The sequence below is a fragment of the Gekko japonicus genome, unplaced genomic scaffold, assembly GCF_001447785.1.
Source record: "Gekko japonicus isolate JY-2015 unplaced genomic scaffold, Gekko_japonicus_V1.1 scaffold2120, whole genome shotgun sequence".
NCBI classification, from domain to species: domain Eukaryota; kingdom Metazoa; phylum Chordata; class Lepidosauria; order Squamata; family Gekkonidae; genus Gekko; species Gekko japonicus.
This window is the reverse complement of record NW_015174901.1, coordinates 27454-50157: the sequence shown is the minus strand read 5'-3', so window position 1 is coordinate 50157 and position 22704 is coordinate 27454. Positions and strand designations below refer to the sequence as shown.

Below are 22704 nucleotides of genomic sequence, written 5' to 3'. Positions count from 1 at the left end.
TGGAACTTGAATAATTTGTTTTTCAGCTGTGCTACTGGTTCTGTTCACTTTGTAGTTCTTTTATTTTGTGAAAAACTCTAATGAATGTTGTACACCTCCTAAATGTTTTGATACCTAAGAGGCACATAACAGAAACTAGGATTCTGCTACTGTAGCACTTTCAGTGATCCAATGAAAAGAGGGGACATAGCTACAGTCCTGCAATATCATCCAAATGAGATACAGTAAATAGTACCAAACAGGTATGGCCCTTTGGACCACAGATTGTGTGCAAAAGTGAAAACAAAGTCCCCAGTTTCAGTACTGATCAATTATTCGCAAACCTGAACTTTACATATTGCAGCTGATTTTGGGGGAAACGTCACAAGAAATCTGGAATTACTTATGGAATTAATTCCATTAATATTTAGATTTGACTGTATCAGCTACCTCCAGTAAATCTTAAGTTCATGTAAGAAACATGTTTCTCATAGACACAACCAATTCCATACCAAAAGTTCTATTCTGGCCAGTTTGTAACACATAAATTTCCCATTTCCCGAATTTCTGTGCTCTGGTGCTAGTTCAGGCCAATCACTGGCATAGCAAATGAAGCAGGGATAATTGAGAAAACCTCTTACCAGGACTGCAAATCCAAACACATCAGACAGACTGTAAGACTTCAACATTCAGGTATGTTGCTTTGTGCTTATTTTGTATGCACCCCCATTTTGAATTCATCATCTAATTCTCTTGGGACCTTGCAATTGCCAGTATCTAATACATCCGTTTGGTGGAGCTAGCATTTATAAACTACTGGTGTCAAATTGGAAGACCCAGGTTTGAAGAAGAGTTAGATTAATACCCTGCCCTTCACTCATAGTGGCTTACAATCTCCTTGCTCTCCCCACAACAGACACCCTGTGAGGTTGGTGGGGGTGAGAGAGCTCTTTCGAGAAGTGCTCTTTCGAGAACAGCTCTGAGGGAACTGTGACTAACCCAAGGTCACCCAGCTGGATGCATGTGGAGGAGTGGGTGATCAAATCCAGTTCTCCAGATTAGAGTCCACTCCTCTTAACCACTATGTCAAACTGGCCCCAATCTGCCATGTTTGCTGAGGAACCTTCAGCTTGTCACGCACACTCAGCCTACTTTACCTCACAGATTGTTGTGAGGATAAAATGGAGGAGAGGAGAACAATGTAACCTGCTTTGGAAAAAGGCAGGGTATTAAGTGAAGGAGGGAAATATAGTGAGTATTTGAACTTGATTTGATTGAACAGTAATTTTATGCATGGCATAAAACATTCCCTACCATAGCAGGCACTCACCCCTATCAGACCCTTAAAAAGGGGGAGGGGGAGCCAGAAATTCTTTGTTTCTTCACAGTTCATGATAGCAGTCTTTAAAATATGCTTTACAAACAGAATCTGAAAGATCAGCACTGAAAGTTATGTATTTTTCTGTGTTTTATGCATAAACTTCCCAAATTGGATTTTTTAAAGAGTAGAGCAGTATTGCTTAAGGAAGAATTGATTTTACTGTGAATTATTCTTCATCCCAGGTTCAACAGGCTGGTATCTGCAGCCTGTCCAAGGCGGCATGAACAGGATACTATTAAGTACCTGACTTTGTCTGTACAGTTTGCTGGGTCACATTATACAGGCAAGTCCAATTAGAGGTGGTTGAGAAACAAACTAAAAGAATTTAAAATCAGAGTTGATTATATAGAGGCCTTTTTTAAAAAAACAACAACCCATCCCTTCATTTCTCAAATAATTCAGTACTTAAAATATATCAGAATACTCTGTTTTTCTAGAATTCTCATGATTCCTCCATAGCACAGCTTCCCAATCACTGTGAAATGTATCCATGTATGCATACTACACAATGATGAACAAGACGACCAAGTACAATTTTTTTTTAATAAAGATATAATTACAAAAAAGAGTAAAATCAGCTCAGGAAATTTTAATAGATCAGATTAGACGCTTAACATAATAACTCACATCCATTTTAAATACTATTACTTAAAGCCTGGTGGAAGGAACAAATTTTGCATCATAATTAGAAAACTCACGATACAACTGCCAAAAAACCAAACACAGTTGTTTGAAAATAAATATGCTCCATGCCAAATAGTAAAAAATGAAATCAACAGTCTCTTCCCATATGAAAGGTTTCTTTCAGAATTTTTTTCCACTTTAATATTGTGTCCTTTAACTGGTGCGAGGCTTTTCATTCAAGGATTGTTGAGCTGTTCTGACTTTGCTCTGTTCAGAGGGAGGAAAAAATCCAATAATTAACAAAGGTTACACTTTTATTTTATATTTTCTGATCATTAAAACAATGAAGTTTGCAATGCACACATTATAATACACTTTAGACGCTACGAGCGCTGATTTATTGTCAACCATAATAGAAAATAGGTGCATCATTACAATTGAAAAGTTAACAAATGTTCTGAAGCAGCAACCCATTATAGAATAGGTGCAGGTTACGTACCCTTTGGTGTCTGCCTTTTCACCACTGCTGTCCTTGGATTTATCTTCCTCTTTAATATCTAAAAGTAATGAACAGTGGCAAATTTACAGTAAAAATATTCCAAGATGACAATTGACTCAGATATTGCAAGTCAAAATGACAGTAAAATTACCTAATAAAAGGATTTCAAAAGTTGCACAGATGCAAGAATCTACCAATTTTAAGATTCTTTTTAAAAAACAAAAACAAATGTTAGAGGTTAAAGACATAGTCTAAAAAAGCTGAAAATACTGAAAGATTTAGGAAATCTTCTACAAGGCCCTTCCCATTTGTGTAGTCTTTCGAAGTGTTGGTTTTCTTTTTCCAAATTATATTTTTTGGTCAGTTTTAGTTCCCAGTAGGAAAAGGATATAAATACCTACATTTTAAAAATTCAAAGCACTTCCCATCAGTGTTCCCTCTAAGCTGAGTTAGTATGACCTAGCTCATAGTTTTTTAGCCTCCGGCTCACACATTTTTGTCTTAGTTCAGGAAGGATGGCTCCAGAGCAAACTAATTTATGCAGTAGCCAAATCGTTCACTCACAACTTTAATGCCAGTAGCTCACAAAGTAGAGTTTTAGCTCACAAGACTCCACAGCTTAGAGGGAGCATTGCTTCCCATATATTATCTTCTTATCCTAACAAACTTGTATGGTTGGTCAGTATTACTGATCCCATATTACAGATGCGGAAGCTGAGGCTAAGATGGCTTGCTGAAGACCACATATTAAGTTCTTCACAAAAGGAAGATCAGTCTTTCAGTCACTGCATTACACCAGCTGGTAAACTGAAGACAGCCCACCAAGCACAGAGTTAGACCGTCTACAATCGGGAGACACTGATTAAGATGGTCTGTTGGAGACTGATAGAACCAAACTGGTTTCCTGGCATGTTGAGGTTTTCCTGCTTCTAATGCTTTTGAAGCCTTTATCAAGCTCTGGAATGGTATGATGGTTCTACTCTTAAATGCCCAATGGTTCTGTCTAAAATCTGTCAGCTCCTTGGTATTCCAAGAGCTTGGACAATGAAACAGCAGGGATTACATCTTGACCACTGCTGAAAAATCTAACCACACATGACTTAGAGCTCATCTTAGAACATGCTCTGTGATAGTTACAGCTGAATGGAATGCATATTTTACCATCACCATTCTATTTGTGCAGTGTAGTCTGGCAAAGCTGTTCTCTGCTATAGGAGCCCATAATATCTTAGCTCACCGGGTAAGTTGAGCAAACCTTCAATAGATCAACGTAACCAGTTTATAAGTGCTAATAAAATGGCCCACATCCGTTTCAAGCTGGACACATTAACTACAGGGTCAGTTCTGAATGGGACTACTGATTCTCTATGTCCTGTACTGGACCCTTTTTGGTTTGTGCAGCCTGAATCTTGTGGACAAGATCTCTGAAAATGCAATGTCCATCACTTCCAGATCCTTTACAATCCAGGCCTATACTGGAGCAGAGGAACTGACTCATTGGTTAGTAAATATGGTCAATGCTTCATGCTTCCATAAGAAAGAGAACCTGTGAACTTGAGGGAACTATTGGTAAAAATACTTGAGGAATCCCTATGAACCCTATGGGTATATATAATTATTTACCTGTCTCAAATCTCTCGTGTTGGGTACTAGAACAAATGGTACCACCTAATCTTGAATGATTCCAGTTATATATATACTTTTCCTGTGTATTTCAACTTCGGTTTCAGAGAAACTTTACTAAATGGCTATTACCAGAACGTGGATGAAGGATGCCTACCATTTAATTATTTGGGTCTCTAATCCAGATAAACTGTTAGAACTGATGGCGAAGAATCCATTTAATCCTGGAGTAGGAGTACAACCTGGTTTAGATAGGGTGGCTTTCACCCTGTTAAGATTCAGATTCACAACCTAAGGGTGCTGTTGAATCTGGTTGGGTTCCTTGATACTCAGGTGGCTACAGGGTGCCACCTGAGGCATGGCATGGATGGTTATGTGGAAAACTAGGAAAGTACATGCCAATTAGCCCAACATCCTTTTCAGGCAAATCACTGGAAACTGTTACTGAAGAAAGAATTATTAAGCACAAGGACAAACAAAGTCTGTAGAGGGATAATCAACATGACTTCCACAAAGGGAAGCCCTGCTTCACAAACCACTTGGTGTTCTTTGAACAGGCATGTGGATAAGGCCAATCTAGTAGATGTCCACAAAGGGAAGCCCTGCTTCACAAACCTCTTGGTGTTCTTTGAACAGGCTTAGGTTGTGAATCTGAAAGGCCAATCTAGTAGATGTTATATACTTGGACTTCCAAAAGGCTTTTGACAAGAAACCTCACTAAAGTCTCCTGGGTAAGTTTAGCAATCATGCAATAAGAGAACTTGTCCTCCCATGGATTAAAAATTTGTTAAATGCCAGGAAGCTGACTGTGGGAATAAACCAACAGTACTTCCAATGGATACAAGTGAGCAATGGCGTTCCATAGGGATCGGTATTGGGACCAGTGGGGCTGAGCAGTGTAGTAGCCAAGTTTGTAGATGATATCAAATTATTCAAGACAGTGAAGACCAATGCAGATTGTGAAGAGCTACAGGAGGATATTTATAAATTGGGTAAGCGGACAACCACATGGCAAATGCCTATTTGAAAAAAAATTCCTGATTTTAAGTATAAGTTCAGAGATCTAAACTGGCTAAGATGGCGAATGAAAGAGATCTTGGTGTCATTGTGGAAAACTCAATGAATACGTTGACGCAGTATGTGGCAGCAATGAAAACAGCAAACTTCCATGCTAGGAATTACTAGGAAAGAGACTGAAAAATAAAATTATCAATATTGTAATACCCTTGGCATAAATCTAGGGTGTGGCCTTGTTTGGAGTTCTGTGTGCAGTTCTGTTACCCATTATCTCAAAAAAAAAAAAAAAACCCAACCAAGAGGGCAGCCAAGATGATAAAGGGCTTGAGAGCAACTTTCCTATAAGGGACTGATGGAGAGTCTGAGACTTTTCAGTCTAGAAAACAGATGGCTAAAGGGTAGACGATACAGGTTTATAAAGTTATGCATCTGAGGGAAAATGGTATGAGGGAGCTTTTTCACCCTCTCTCATAATACCAGAACTCAGCAACACCCAATGAAAGGAATTTTGGACTGACTGTGAAGGTTTCTTCCTCCATGCAGGAAGTATCTAAGTTTTGCCTAGGGAAAAGATCACTACCAATTCAGGGCTCTGCCCTTCGAGCTGACTTCAGCTTTGAAGGTATTTACAAAAGTTGTGTTTGCCCTCCTGGGATTATGGGAGAAGGAATGCCCAGGAAGTCCTTTTCTCTTGAGAATTGTTGGGAAATACTTCTTGACTCAACAAATAATTAAATGGTGTAATTCACTGCCAGGGGAGGAAATGATAGTCATGAGCCAGGGTGACTGAAGGGAGCCTCCATATCTAGAAGCAGCAAATCTCCAATATCAGTGCCGGGAGGCATCAGCAGGAGAGGGCTGTGGCCTCTATGCCATTTGCCTTCCAGGGCAAATGATTGACCACTATTTGAGACAGGGTGCTGGACGATATAGCCACCAGGCTCTTATGTTCTTATGCATGCTTAGGGTTGTAAACGAAAGAGACCAGACACTATAGCTCAATTTAGAAATTCACCATTTATGGCATCAACGGAAGAAATACAGAAAGTTAAGAAAAAGGTCATCAAAGTGGAAAAGCACCAAGAAAAACAGGATAATAAATTGTTACTGCTTCAAATGGAGAAAGCGAATTTGACCCTTAGATTTCAAGGGTTGAAAGAGGAAAAAGAGGATCTCAGAGACATTTTGGCAACAGCCTTAGCACCACTGACTGGCAATGAAGTGGAGAAAATAAAAGAAGAGATGGATTTGGTTTATAGAGCCTATTCCAACTTCACAAAGAAAAATAAGTTGCCAGCGGAAGTGGTAGTGAAATTTACAAAGCAACGTCTCCGAGATCAGATTTTAAAGGCAGTTTCAGCAACATCCTTGACAATTGGAGATCAACCGATCAGGATTTTGAAAGATGTTCCATTTGAAATCAGAATGAAAAGAAAGGAATATAAAGGACTGACCATGTTCTTACAAAGTCATCAAGTCAGTTACAGATGGTTGGTGCCCGAAGGATTGGTCTTTAAATTTAAAGACAGAAGAGAAAAGATAGACTCTATCTTCAAGGCTCAAGACTTTTTGAAGAGGCACGCCAGTACAGAAGAAGAAGCAGAACTTGCCAAGTGGATGTCGGGAGCCAGCGGAGAAGACAGCAGCTCAGAGGGAGAGGTGAAGGATGAGGAAGTTAAAGGAGCGACTGGCCCAACTTGAGGGACAAAAAAGGGAAAGACCCCAAAGTTTAAAGACTATTTCGGATAATGCTTTAAAAGTAATACTAATCCCAAAAGAATATTACTAACATGTTAACTGTTCGGTTTTGAAAGAGAGAGAAGAAAAGAGGATCGTCCAACTACAGAAGAAGCTATTGACTTTAACTTTAATAGTAAAGGACTAATATACTAATACTTAACATCACTCAACACTTTTCTTTATCCCTCTATAGACCCACCCCAATTTTCTGAATTGTAAAAGCAAAACTTCTCTCCTCTTTAGGAGAGGGAAATTAAAAAAGAAAAGAAAAAGAAATTCACCATTTACCTGCTTTTTTGTCATCTGTCTCTTTTTTCTCTTCTTCTAATCGGGCTTTCTTTGCTCCTTTTTTATGATCAGCAATATTTCTTCGCCCTCCTTCTCCTTCATCTTCAGAGTCAGAAAACTCTTCATCACAGGCTATCCGTTTATCAGATGCTCGAACTACAATAAAAAAGAGGAACAGATACTACTTTCCCACTTGCCTTTTTCTTCATTGCATTGTCACTAGATTTTTTTGTAGTAGCGGAGTTCACTTCTCCTACCAAGGAAATGCGGCTGAAACCATGGCAAGTTTCCTCCTCTGCAATATACAAGGATTGCAGCCATCACGTGAAGATTCTCCACCTGACAGCAGCAATCGGTTCAGTAAGAAATTCTGTGTTACAGTGGCTGTGTGTAAACTTGCCAGAGGGATAGTTCTCCATTACAGTATGCCTGCAATGAGCATGCTTTGGTTCTTGCACACACTTCAGTATACAGGGAAGAGTCTCTCTCCTATAACTAAGAGCAACAGCAAGCATTTCCAGCTGGACCATGCCAGAGCTTGACCAGGACATCTGACACAGAGGAAGCAGTTTTGATAATGATTAATTTGTGCTAAATACATTAGTTTCAATAGCCAAGTCACAGCCAAAGGGGAGACTAGCTAAAAAGTTTTGGCTTTTACTGCAAAGCAGCAGCTGCAATATGTACCTGGACCAATTAATCCCTTTCCTGGAAGCAAAACAAAGCTAAACATTAATTTGTAATCATTCACATGTGATCAGTTCCATAATACCACTGATATGCTGTGATATATTGTTACTTGAGTTCCAGGAATATATTGATCAGGTGGTAAAGAAATAGCCACCTAAAGGTGGGACAGAAGTTCCTTACCCAGAGTCATAATCAGCCTGAAATATTATGTACTATTCCTTAAGTACCTAGCTACTTAATATTTGGATGAGCATAAAAACATTACAGCAATTACATATGAGAACATAAAGGCAAAAATCCAACAGAATCATCATACGTGGTAACAAACCAGCCTTCTTTCCAGGATTAGTTAAAGCCACCACTTCAATTCTAGGGACTCTCCTTTCCTAACCTCAACTCCCCCCCCCCCCAATTTCTTTTTTAATCCAAATTGGAAAGTTAGGGAGCTCTGAAGTACTTTTTTTTCTTTTGGAGTAAGTAAAATGTTTTTAAAGCATGGTGTTACTCACTCAAACTGCACAGATTGAAGATTTTTTTAATGTAAGACGGTTGATGGCATGGAATAATGCAGCACAGAGTACATCAGTTTGCAATTCTCTCTCTTGTACTGGGCATATTCATAAATCTGCGCATGAAAACCTAAGGCATTTATGGTTCTAAATTCTACAAATATACTAAATAGTTCAATTTTATGCTAAGTTATAAATTATGCATTTCATGTGAATGCATTAAGTCTAATTTTGGCAAGAAAGTATTCCATATAATCTCAATTCCCCACAAAATTCATGTTTTTCTCCCAGAAAACAATGTGGGGGGAGACAACAATAGTTGGCTTCAAAATCTCCTGGATATTTACACCCATCATCTGGACACTTATCAATACCCCAGACCATTTTGCACGACAAATGCACGTGTGGCAGCCAGTGGTCTGTTAGGCAGAAATTCACAAACTGGGGCAACTGGGAAAATTGCTCCTGTTGACTTTCTGTCTAAGAGATTCTTTGCTCAGGATGACTGTTTCTCTATTAGTTCTTATAGCAGGTTTCCCCTCCCAGATACTGCTCTGCAGCTCATATACAATGTATTACATTTCCAAAGGAAACAAAGAAGTGGCTGCCGGTAAGGCCTCATGCTTGCCTTCTTTCTGTGGAGCTCCACGAGCAAAGCCTTCTTTGTGCACCCCCGCCCCCCAAAAGGACTGCAAGCCAGAAGCAGTGGAGACCTTGTCTTATCTCATGAGAGCTTCATCTCCTTGTACAGCACTGCTCATACAGTGATCAAGAGGCTCCTGAAAAAAGACACTAAAGAGGGTATGGAACAGATGAGATCTCTACTTTGCAGCTCCTGGGAACAGGTGTCTGGTTGAAGAAGAGATGAAGGGTAAAGTGCTCGCTCTCACCACTGCATGATGCCTTCAGTTGGCAGCATTCTCACAGTACCTGGCTAGGTCCAAGTGCATTGGGCAGCAGAAGAGTTGCCCATCAACAGAACAGAGATGGGGAGCATCAAAACAGGTGGTGGGGACCAGCAACAGGTAGTGGGCAGCTCTACAGAAATGTGGAGTTTACCCACCCAGCAGCAGCTAGCATAGCCAACAACAGATATAGCCCTTTTGACTGAGTAAAGGGGGGGAATCAACATCAGATCACAAGTCCCACTGGGAAAGTGCCTCTGCCTACCTCCTTTGCATACATAGTGAAGGCACTCCTATAAATGTATACAATGAACTGCAAAATGACCCCCGCTTAGATTTTACATTGAATTTTCTAATACTAGACTCCTCCTTACTAGAAATGCGTTTATCTGGGTCTTCACCATCTTCATCACCACTGTCTTCATGAACCGCATCTTCAGGAATAGCTTGCATCTGTACACCAGGAGCATGGGGCAACATGCGCAAGTTCTCAAATAAACGTTGCCTGGAAAGAAAAGTTACTACTTTATGATAGGATTTATCACTATTTATGATCCATTATCAAATTGGGCTAGTAAACTTTCCCTGACTCCTTTTTAAACAGCGGTTTTCTTTCTGTTCTGGCAGTCCAGGATCTTATTAAGCCCTCACATTTTCTGATCTCTATGAGGATAAGAAGGGGGGGGGGGATTAATAATTATTCAAGGATTGTCTAGAAGAGTTGCCGTCATTCACCACTTTACAATAACCTATATTCACACTAGGATATTAATACTTACTTAATCTTTTCCATATATTCTGGAGTGTTCTGGTTTGTCATATTTGATGGACTTATATGCAGCTTGAAATCCGGCCCAAAATACTCAAAGTAGTCATTGTATGGCAATTCTGTTTAGAAAAAAAAGGAATTTCAACAGCTTCTTCGAATCCAATATTAAAACCATCTATGGCTGCTCTTTAAAGATCTCTGTCACTATGTCAAAGTGATATTTCCTTGATTTATTTACTGTAAATTTGCACACTAATAGCTCATGCTTTGTTCTAATGAATATTTTAGGCAGGTTCAGGGGGTGACTTTGCCCATCATTTGCTTATCTTCTCCTTGTATCCTCACTTCCTTTTTTTCAGTTAACCACAGTTTGCAGTTCTAATAATCCACTCCTACCTGCTTCTTTGTTCTCTGCTGTCTTTGTGTGGGAGGTGGAGGGGAAGAAGAAGAAGAGGAGATTGGATTTATACCCCGCCCTTCACTACCCAAAGGAGTCTCAGAGCGACATACAAACTCCTTTCCCTTCCCCTCCCCACAACAGACACCCTGTGAGGTAGGTGGGGCTGAGAGAACTCTGATAGGAATTGCTCTTTTTTAAGAACAGCTGTGCCAGAATTATGGCTTGTCCAAGGTCATCCAGCCAGGTGCAAGTGGAGGAGTGGGGAATCAAACCCAGTTCTCACAGATTAGAGTCCGCGCACTTAACCAATACTGCAGTACGTGTGAGAGAAAGTTTTGTCTTGCCCCACTTGCCACCCCTTTCCTTCCTGTATGGGGCAACACGCCACCACTCAAGCTGTGCCCTTCCTCTTTCTACCTGTGGCTTGAGTCACAGATAGAGGCTGTGTGTGTTTGTTTCACAACCTCTTCCCTCTGGCCAGCTAACTTGACTGTAGCCCAGTCAGGAGTCTCTAGCCTGTATGGACTGAGTATTCAGGCACCTTGAGTGAGAGCTCTGAGCATTGGGAAAGTGTGTCAAATCACCAGAATGTGTTGCAGAGCTAAGAAAAAGAATGCAAAAAACCACGAAACTAAGTTGCACAGTCTCTGATGTGACCTTGGCATTTCCTTGGAATGGACACAAGCCCACTTGAACACTGAAAACAGATACTAGTCAAGAGACACATCACTGTTTCTCCCTTTGTTCTCCAGATCTTGGGTCGCGCAGTTCTGAAAAGGTGTCTAGATCTTTTAACCCTTCCCGTCTGAACTGGGAGACTTTCACATTAACCTATCATGAAGTTGGGAGTGGATGTTTACTCTTTCACCTGTCAAATTAAGGCACACACACATCCCAAAAACATTCATGGCCCAACTCAGGCAATCCAAATAGCCACCTCTCTTGCCCCCTCTTTGCAGGTGAGCAAATGGCCATGTCCATTCTGCCTAATTGTCTCCATAAAGGAAATTAATCTCCTCTCAGCCTGGAATCTGAGCTGTTTTATGGCCTCACTCCCAGAGAAATAATGTTTTATCTAAGACCAGGGCCTCTCACAGTGTTAATCAAAGTATTCTGCATACCCCTATCCAAATACGTTACATCTGAAACAGGCAAGAAAGATTCATGCAACCCACAAACCAAAATGTGATTTGGATGCAATGAAAAACTATGGTTCACCAAGAAACAGAAAGGAAAAGAATCAAAGAGCGCAGCAGAGGGTTACTCTTTTTAATAACAAAGATTTGCTTCATAATCATTATTTACATTTCTACAATACATGACCACCTTCTACTTTACTAACTACCTACTTTGATGTACTGTATACATAAAGTTATGCACTTCAAAGGGACATGCAATGTTTACCAGTTTTTTTCACTAGTTATTTGCAAAAAATAGGAGCTTGATATCATTTGAATATTCCAGGAGTAAGGTGAATTATCTGCATACTTTATGAACATGAACACAATGCAAGATTATTTGGGGCTGCTAAAATCAGATATCTGATTATTAAAAGCTGCCTCAAGTGGTGTATTCACTTAGGCTTTTACTAAAGGCAGTAAGGAAACTTGCAATTCTCTGAGTTGGCTATGATACTTCTCCCCAAAACTTACCATTAGGAATTTCACAATCTAAGGCAACAGCGGTCTCATAAGTCCAACAGCGAGCAACATTACGGATGGTATATCCGCCTCCTCCAAGCATCAGAAGAGGCAAGTTGAAAGTCTTCACAACTTCCACACATTTAGCATGGCCTGCCACAATCAGGGAAATTGTAAGAACTACAGAGTGAGACTAGGACAGATGCAACATCTCAGTTTCTGAATCTGCTTTTGTTTTGCATTTATGACAGCAATTTATAGAAAGATTTCCTTGCAGCTCTCATAAAAGCAGGCAGATGCATACATAGCTTAACCACAATTAACTTAATGATTCTATAATTTACTCATAACATGACTGCAGCGTGTATCACTGATGCAGTTACAGCAAAATACTGGCAATCTAGATTTCATGTGTTATGCCTTGTTTTGAGGCTGGTTCTGATAAGTACATGCATCACTTGATTGCGTACAACTGAGATCTAAAATATCGCAAAGCTGTGCAATCACGTGTCCATAACTTTATATGAACCATGTGCTTCACACATACGTTTTATAGAATGGTGTGCACTCACTCCTCAACCATCACTGTTCAATGTGAACCACCATCATCTGTGAACCATTCATGGTGCCAATATGTGTGAGGGCCCATTTCTGCATGCAAGTCATCACTTGATGGGAGTAGCTATATATCAGTTGTGGCCAAACTTGCTTAATGTAAGAGCCACACAGAATAAACATTGGATGTTTGAGAGCCACAAGACATGAACAAATATTACACACACATTTTTATTGAAAAATATGTGAATTTGGTTTTCATTAACATTAAATGAGACTGCTGAAAATAAAAGCAAAAGGGGTAGAAACAGATATTCATAAGGGTGTTTATTCATTTGCTAATGATATTTATTTGTCTAAAAGAGAAAAAGAGAGCGAGGTGGAAAGAAAGAATGAAAGAGGTGGAAAGAGAGAAAGAGAAAGAAAAACAAAGAAAGCAAATAGGGGGAGGGAAAGGGAGGAAGAAAGGAAGAGAGACAGAGAGAGAGAGAGAGAGAGAGAGAGAGAGAGCGCAAATAGATGGAGAGCCTGCTGGGAGACATACAATATGTGTGAAAGAGCCACAGTTTGGCCACCCCTGCTATATAGTGACCAAACTGAATGTATGACCCATCCCTTTGGAATTCAACTGAAAGGGAATATACTGGGGGAAATTAAGGAGAGAAAGAAAACAGATACATGATTATGAACAAAATGAAATATGCGAAAGGCTAATGCTTAGAATTGTCTGTAGGAAAACACTAGCTAAAGCAAGGCACCACATGACCACCAGGAATTATAGGAACATTGTATCATGGATATGGCTAGGAATATGCGGGAACAGTTGCTGGTCTTGACCAAAAAGATCATGGAAGGTGTTTCTGCAAAGCAGGAAAAAAAGCTGGCCCAGCCTCTCAGCTAAACATGCGAAACAAGGTGTCTAGAGACCAAGAACAGAATAGCCTCTGAGAAGAGTAAGAATCAAAGGAGTAACACAGTAACATGGCCTTTTGTAGGTTAGAAACTGTCTAACCCATACCAATGGATACTATTTGATGAGGGCCATAGGCAAAAGTGTCTGAGAATGATAAGAATGTCCAGCTTCACAGAAACAAAGATACAGTTCAAAGATGGAGTGTACTGGTTGAGGGTCAAAAGGAACTAATATGTATGAGAAATCTGTAATCACTACTTTTAAGTAAGAGGATGGTGGAATGGTAAAGAATAGCTTGATCACAGAAGGTACGCAGGATCTTGGATGGGAGACTACCTGAGAAGACTGCAGAGGAAGGCACTGTGGGCAAACCACCTCTGCTTAGCTTGAAACCCTATGGTAGAGGTGTTGAACTCATTTGTTATGAGGGCTAGATCTGACACAAATGCCACTTTGTCAGGCTGGGCCATGTGTGCCATAAAAAGTAATGCCAGGTACCAGAGATATAAACTATATAAAGGACAGCAGCTGGTAAGCTTCAAGTTGTTGTAACCTCACTAGAAGGCCCATGGGCTGGGGGGGTGCAAAGAAAAACCCATATGGATGGACTGGAAAGCCAGTGGGGCAGCATTGGCCAGATGCTCCCATACTGCTTGACTGCTGCAGATGAGGTTATTCTGCTGTGCTGAAGCCACAATCAGAGTGGCTCCACCCACTGCCCCGAGCAGTCTCCTGTTCCCTCTCTTGCACTAGTTGCTCACAGGCTGCATAAAACCCCTGGACAGGCCAGTTCTGGCCCCCGGGCCTTATATTTGACACCCCTGCCCTATGGGGTTGTCATAAGTCAGCTGCCTGCGACCTGACAGCACTTTAGACACATCACAAATAGAAAACCGTGACAGACTAACTAGTAATAATTATTTCCAAAAGCATTTTGGTAATTTTATATAATTTCCACATAAATAGTGCAAAACATGCCAAGTTATTCAGTGCAGGATCGGAGCAGGATCAGAAATTTTCTTATGTACATTTGCAGCTATCAACTTGAAAGGAATGTGATGTACTTTTGCTGCCGTGAAAAAGTCTGTCAAAACACAGCTTCAAGCAGGCATCTGTGTCGCAGCCCGGTTACCAACAGGATTTGAAGCTGCTTTGATTTGAATGCAGGATGCTTCTCAATAGGATTTGTGTATACTGAATGCATCACTTACTCCTTAGGAGACTCTTCCCTTTTATTAATTTTTGTAATAAGGACTTAACACTATTGAGTGAATCTTTTTGAATTAATACCAAATTGAGATTGTATTTTTCTATGCTACACACTGAATAACTTGGCATGTTTTGCACTATTTATGTGGAAATTATATAAAATTACCAGAATGCTTTTGGAAGTAATTATTATTAGTTAGTCTGTCACGGTTTGCTCTTATTTGTGGTAGTTGTTTCTGTGATTCTCTCTTTGTTTGGTTGTAGCACTTTTGACACAGACATTTTAAAGTAGACTGTTATAATAATAAAAAGTAGCATGGATGATCTAACAGGTTTTTAATATTTAAGAAGATATTCAAGTATAGATAACTTTGTATGATGTTTAAATTTATAAGAGAATTCGTTAGCCAAGAATGTGCACCCTTATCAAGTGGGACAGCTAGCTATTGTTAGGAGACAATTTTAAAAACCTATGAATAACAGGAAGCTGAATTCATTGGGGTCTTCTTTTTAGAAGGAGGTCCTTGCCTGTAATCAGTTTATATTTAGGTATTTTTACAGACTCCTATAATTGCTATCCTTTAATTGTCTATGCAGCAGTAATGGATGGTATAATTTTCTTCAGTTAATGTTAAAAATACAAATAGCTATGTGGTGATAAAATTGGAAAAAAGGATTCTGTATTAGTATTACTTGTGTACTATACCCATAACAAGCCCAAAATGCTGTTGCACTGTACATCTTACCAGGAATTAAATGATCTGATACAGAAAAGTTAACAAAACATTGAAGGTTTCTTAAGCACATGCCTATACCTGAATCAGGCCTGACCAGAGCCATCCAGACCAACTGGAAAAGAAGAATGTGTCTGGGGTTCTTCAGGATCATATCTTAATATTAAGCAAAATAATTTGAGAGGACCAAAGCTTCAACCCTCCCACATTTAGTAGTAGCTCAAAAACAAACCAACTTCATGCATACAGAATAGTTATAAAATGGTTCCCTGTTTTTTACCTTTAACGGTAAGATTAAAACATCCCAGTCTGTCACCAGACAGTGAATCTGCCCCACATTGTAATACCACAGCACTAGGCTGGTACATCTCCATCACTTTGGATATAATCTGTAAAGAAGCAGAAATTAGCAGAAATTATGAACAATTTTTAATTTAGCTTCAAAATATTTACATTTTAAATGAGATTTAGAATCTACTCACGGGCTTAAATATCTGTCCATATGACTCATCATCTATTCCATCTCTCATTGGAAAGTTGACAGCATAGTATTTGCCTTTTCCAGCACCGATGTCCTAAAAACACAATACACACAAGGACAAACACTGAACGTATTAAAAGCCACAATACAGTATACCCGTTTGTAATACTTAAAAGCACTTAAACCCATAAATAAATTATTACTCTATACAAAAATAGTGCCGGATATGTTAGATATTCCAGATTAAATCTTCAGATAAAGCATATGATCTGTGCAGTAGAGAAGAAATCAATGCACAAGGAAATATACCAGTAGAATGGAAGGATAGACATGTGACCATACAAAAGAATCAGACCCAAAAGTAAAATTAAGATTGTTTTAATTTCTTCAGTTTCATTCAAGTGTGGCTTGGAGTCATTGAAAGAAAAAAAATAGATGCGCTCACTCTTTTTCACCAAAAGTGGGGATAGTGTAATACAGATTCATTTTAAAGGATACCCAATTACCTGGGAATAGGGTGTAATGTCATGTGCCTGCTCGGTCAGATCCGTAAAGTCACATGCTATTACATCTATAAAAAACATGCCACAATTCACTAAATGAAGTATGCAAAAACATTCAATATTTCTCCACCCATCAGTATTTACAATATAAAAGTGATTTTTAAGATCCCACAAATCTGTTAAGAAGCATAACAGCTAGTGTCTTTTCAGGTAAGGAAAGAAGGTATTCTGGTTCCTGTACAAAGAAAGACACATTGCACAGACACAACATTAAATTATACCACATTATTGCCAGCAAGATGGACATGTTAGTTCACTGCAGTAAAGACAGCAAAGGGTCCTGTAGCCCTGTAAGCTCAATGAACTTATTGTGCCACTGGGATTTGTGGGGCACATCCCACTTCAGATACATCTGGCTTGCCTGCATGGACATGTCAGCACTTCATTCTCTTTTACTACACCGTGTTTTAAAGTACTGTGTCTTGCAGGAGTTCCTTCCATTACACCATGAAATTTAAATTTCTGCACCTTTCTGTGCTTTTTAATGATACAATAACTTTTAAAAACAGAAAATGGCTCAATGCAGAGCTGACATGTGTAGTAAATTACTTTTTAACAAATGCCCTCATTACTATTCCACAACTAGAAAATGAAGAGAAAAATGTGTCAAAAGATCCAAAACCACAGGGTCCTTTTCTTCATCAGCCACATCAGGCTCTCCAATGTACAAAAACCAATATTCAATGGGACACTGGCCTGTTACATTACTATGCCCTCACAACATGGAAAATATATGTACTCATGTCTGCTTTACCCAGTCATTAATGTTAAAGGTTACTTTCAAGCCTAATGATTGAAAAATCAGGAAACAAAATTCCATATGTAATGACCCCTTAAGGTTTTTTGTGCTTAAAAATGTTATTTCACATATGTGTAGCATGAAGCAATAGTACCATCTTGTGGTCGATCAAACAAATATAAAAGCTATCTCAAAGGTAGTATGTTTAATGCCCACTGAAAAGAAAAATGAATTCAGTACCTAGCAACAACAAAAATAGGTACTGTTGCTAACAGCTAAGCATTTAATTAATCCATTATTGGTCTAACGTGCTTCTAAGAAGTACAGTGAAAAAATGCTCATTATTACTATCCCAGAATGTAACTTAACTGTCCAATTAAGTACATCCAGGCAGTATGAAACTGGCAACATAATAGTGCTCTAGCCTTTCTGCAGGCCACTTAAGTGTCAATATAATTGGCAAAAAAACCCCTACCTTAAACAAGAATATCTATTGATTTCTGCTCTTGGAAAAACACAAATCTTCTCTGGGCTTTGCCTAGGGTATTATACATTTATTTAGACCCACAGTTAATGGAAGGTTAGAATATATATGCATACCTGCATTAATACTTAAATTTTTAAGCTGTGGAATGTTTCTATTGGCAGTTCTATTGCAAACGTTTAACAAGAATTTCTACAGATGTTTGACAGTCTGCTTTCCACACTGTTATGAGGGGGGGAAAATGTACCCTGTAATATTACAGTCCCGAACAAGGATACTCAACCAAGTATATACTGTGGGTCTCGGCTTTTTTTTTTCGGCATTCAGTTAGGCTGTGGAAGCCAATGCAGGCACTATTAATGATAAATGGTTCTGAGGTTGCAAGGTTTTGCAGCTGGATTTGGCCCCAAATAGCACCCTACCTTTCACTTTTTATATTTCCTGCCCAATGAACTGAAGATTTTGCTCACATTTCCTTCATTCATTAAATTACTACCTTTTCCTTTATTTACTACCTTTTCCTACCTTATTTAAATGACTGCAATATAAACAGAGCCTTCCATTACTGGATAGATAGCACTGTAATTAACAATGTGGTGCCATTGCAACCTGCCCAGTATTTTGGCTACTTTTATGTTTTTTGTTCAACTAATAATGTATCTTTACATAAATATTGCCTGAAATAATACAAATTACTCATGAAAAAGTATGTGTAAGATATACATCTAGGATCTAACACCACACTGCTGTCACAATGATTTACAAAGAAAAGAATTTTAAACCAAGCAACTATGCAATTAAAATAGCCTGTGTTAAAATGCTGTATCACCACAACCATCTTTATTTTTTTGAGAATAAGTTTCAAAATCATATTGTGTTATGTAGGAAGTTTTGTTCATAGATCTGAAAGCTGTAATAAATGGTTGTACTTAGCCAGTTTCAGTGTGAAGGCCAGCTGCTAAAACTGTGCTTACTTTACAATTTTCTTTAACATTTCCTCCAGGCTCAATGCCCGTTGTGACATAAAGGTCGAATTGGCACAGGAACAGACAGCGTTCAGTCAGATGCATACTGTTAAAGCTGCTGTTAGGTTTTTTACCTTTCATGTATAGATGGCTGATTATCTTATAACCAGCTGTGTAGTGATCAAATCTACTTTTTTTATCAGTTTCAGCAATTTAATTACTAATTAAAATTTGAATATTTTGCCAGTACAAGGAAGGCCAAAGAGCTGGCTAGTTGGTTCATTCCTATGAAAGGAGTGCTTGAATAAAGGGATACTTCTGTCTATTTGGAACAAGTAAATTAGGTTGTATTTTGCTTTAGTTCTGGACAAGCCAAGAAAGACTGTTTTAATCATTTGGAAATTAGGAATCTGACTCTATTAAGAGAAAATTCACCTTAAATTTTTATTTCCTAAATATCTGATTTATTATTGTAGTAATTAAGTTCATTTCATATTGTCATTCTCTTTTTATTCGCACAAAATGTATCAATTTCCCTAACAATTGTAACATTTTTATGTAAGAACAGCATAGTATTGTTATTGCCTCAGTGAAATATCAGTATGCATCAGTACATATTCTAAATTAACCCTACTGGTTTGCCTTAAACAAAATCATAGTGTACTGGGAGGCTGGGGTAACTGGTTTCCTCAGATATGTCTGAAACCCCAAGTGGTGGATCCTATCAGTGGCAAATATAATCTCGCAGCAAGGTTCCATTGCATTTGAAAACTGTTTTTTTTCTGCAAAGATTACTTTTGTGTTATTGACATAAAGACCCCAAAATTCTATGTAAATTAATACACTATTAGTAGCATTTAACCAGAATGCAGGCTGACAAAAAACATTTAGTACAGGTAAAGTTTATTTTATATGGCCAAAGCCTGTTACAATGTAACAAAAACTGGGCAAGGAGTGATAAACAAAACAACAATAAAAGCAAAATAAAACTGAGAGAAGTTAGTATATCTAGCCAATGTGACAGCTAGTATTTACGTTAATATAGTGAATTTATTTTTACTGGCTTTTCCTGGCATGGTAAATATTACACGTTTATCATGCAAGGGAAACATTCGAACAAAATACCCCTTGAAATTTGAAAGCTGTAAATTTACCAGGTAGTAACTTCACAATGCCAAGACTTGACTCAATTCTATGGGATTCATAGCTCACACAGCATCTATGTATAGGTGATCGGATTTAGTACTAACTTAGTTTGTTAAGACTGTTGATGTATGTTGTAAAATTTTTTAATGGTGATTAACTGGTTGGTTTGTAATTTTGGATTCTCAGGACATTTGTATACTGTTTTGCAGTTATTATATGTTTTGATATGTTATACCTCCTCTTAATAAACATTTTAAAAGGAAAAAAAAGAAGCCAACCACTGTGACAGCAGTGTGGTGCAGCAACTACAGTGTGATGGGTTTGGATGTAGTTAATCCAAATTTAAATCTCCTCCCACCTATGACGTTTACTAGCGGACAAGTTATGCTCAGCTTAAGTCATAGTATTGTTAAAAATATAAAAAAGTGGCTACTCACAGATTTTTCGATATGTTTATTAATAGCAATTACATAGAAAAAAGATGTTAAGATGGGAATCAGGTTTAAAGACATTTGCAAGATGCTAGTTTAATCAAATTGTATGTTTATGTTTGAACTTACCCTCAAATCTCCTGTACCAGGGAAATATTCACCATATTTATGGAATGATACTGTCATAACACGATCTGTTGTATAAAATGCTTCTTCAACTCCATCACCATGATGGATATCAATATCAATATACAGTACTCTTTGGTGGTATCTGAGGAGGGAAAACAGGCAGCCTTTAATAAAGCAGCGCCAATGAAACCCACTACATTCTCTCGGAAAACCAAAAAGAGTAGCTGGTGCCAGAAGATTGCCCCTGGCTCTCTTCCATTTCCCCAACAAATTAGCAGCACTAAAGACAAGACTTTAAAGAGTGGCAGTGAAGGACCAATTTACAGCTAGCTAGTCTACCACCTCAGCAGACACAGACAAGATTGGATATCGCAGTCTTCAGGAGAGAGACCAATGGTCTGATTCAGTATAAGACAGCTTCATGTGTTCATGTGTGTGTCCCACAAAGTGATTTTTAGTTTGCCCTTTCGCTTTTAAAAGAAACCTTAGAATATAAATAAATAAAAATATACCTATATTTACCTGATACATTGTTATTGAACAGCTTTAGAACTAAGATTGTTTTATAATGAACATTATGTCAGAATCTCTAACATAAACCCCTTCAAACTGTGTGTGAGGTGTGACTGTCAAGAAATATCAGATCAATGGTAACCTGAAGACCACAGTCCACCTTTTCTACAAGATTTAGTTCATTTGTAGTTTCAGCATGAACTTACTTCAGTAATTCAAGAATGGCAAGCACAATATCATTGACGTAACAGAAACCAGATGCCTCGGACTTCTTAGCATGATGAAGTCCTCCAGCCCAATTAACAGCCATGTCTGTCTGCTGCCGGTTCAGTTTTACTGCTCCAGCTAAAGAACCATTGAGGAGAAAAATATAGTTTTAAAATCGCTAGTAAAGATGAAGACAGACAACATAACGACAGACAACCTCTGTTGTCTGTCATAAACATGAATAATTGTTTCATTGTAACTTCTCTGAATTTTCATCATGCCTCTAATCTGGATTTTAAATGACTTTTTAGAGTCTTCTAAAGTTGGGCAAAACATGACATACAATACAACGAATCACTAATTTTCAACAGACATTTTACATGTTCTTTCAGTGAAGTGTATTTTATTCAAGCCTCCTCACTTTCAATGAAGCTATAAAAACACTGCTAGAATTTTTTAATTACTTCAACTTCAAATGTTAGTATACCTTTATGCAGAAGATTTAGAAGACAATGGTCAAAAATGTTTATTCTCTTTGACAGCCCTTTAAAAGTTAATAGATCAAAAACTAATCCTGAGGAGGATATACCTACCCACAGAGCCTCCTGTGGACAGCTGGCAGAATTCAAACAATCCATCAAACACAGGACAGTCTTCCCCAACATTAACTATGTAAGACAATTTTTATCAGTATTAAAGTGTTGTTGTTCAAAAGCATACATTCATATTTTTAAAAAATCTTCAATACAGCCAACATTTATATAATTGTATATTTCATTAGCAGAAGGAAGCAATTAAACTTAGCTTTGTGACACCTATGAAATTTGGCAAAACAGTTTAGTTACATATATATACATTCTTAGTAACTAGAGCACTTTCTAGCTGAATGTTTTCATCATTTACAGCAGCACTGTATACGAACTATAGCTTGTGATGTTTCAGCAAATGTGCAACTACCAATTCTTATACTTTAATTTCTTTTAATTAATATAGAACATTTAATTAACAACACAATTCTTTAATTCATTAGGTATTCTGCAAGTATAATACCACTTTAAGTTGTAATTTAACATTCTAGTTCAAATTAACTCATAACACTAATACTGCTGCTGTTCCCCATTGCTGCTCTCTGATATCCAGCTATTCTAAACTGCAGCAAAACACTCTGCAGGTACGTTCGGTTGATTCACATTTGATAGTAAGGCCAAATCACGTGTAATACTAGCCAGCTGCTAAACCGCAATTCCCCCACTGAGGTTGTGCACTCCTTCCTCTCCCTTGGCATTAAATAAACTGCAATTAGTTCACCTTTAAATGGAAGCCTGAAAGCAATTTCTAGTTTCACCATTTGGATTAAGAGCTGGAGAAAGTTTATGGCTGGAGTTAATCATGATCATACTAGTACAGGCATAATATTGAAACATAATTAATGCTAAATGGTGAGGGGGGGGGAGAAGATGCCAGTCTGAGCAGGAAGGATGAGTGCCCAGAGGGTGCTTCCAATCTTCAGTGCAATCAGGCAGCATTACCTCTGCAGCAGTTGTAAAACCAAGCCTTGTAACAGACAGGTA

The 22704-nt window shown here is 38.4% G+C and overlaps 1 protein-coding gene across 1 annotated transcript in view; it reads right to left on the bottom strand.

Moving 5' to 3' along the window:
• Positions 1 to 1966: 1966 nt before the first annotated feature.
• LOC107121973 (histone deacetylase 2) overlaps positions 1967 to 22704 on the bottom strand; it is a 31764-nt gene continuing 11026 nt past the window's right edge. Inside the window, exons 4-14 of the mRNA XM_015424992.1 lie at positions 21727 to 21801; positions 21133 to 21271; positions 20414 to 20555; positions 15958 to 16050; positions 15756 to 15864; positions 12077 to 12217; positions 10035 to 10143; positions 9630 to 9760; positions 7152 to 7307; positions 2484 to 2541; positions 1967 to 2251 (exon numbers count right to left, since the gene is read on the bottom strand). Of these exons, the coding sequence (XP_015280478.1) occupies positions 2221 to 2251; positions 2484 to 2541; positions 7152 to 7307; positions 9630 to 9760; positions 10035 to 10143; positions 12077 to 12217; positions 15756 to 15864; positions 15958 to 16050; positions 20414 to 20555; positions 21133 to 21271; positions 21727 to 21801 (1184 nt within the window). The 3' untranslated portion in view covers positions 1967 to 2220. The remainder of the gene's footprint in view (positions 2252 to 2483; positions 2542 to 7151; positions 7308 to 9629; positions 9761 to 10034; positions 10144 to 12076; positions 12218 to 15755; positions 15865 to 15957; positions 16051 to 20413; positions 20556 to 21132; positions 21272 to 21726; positions 21802 to 22704) is intronic.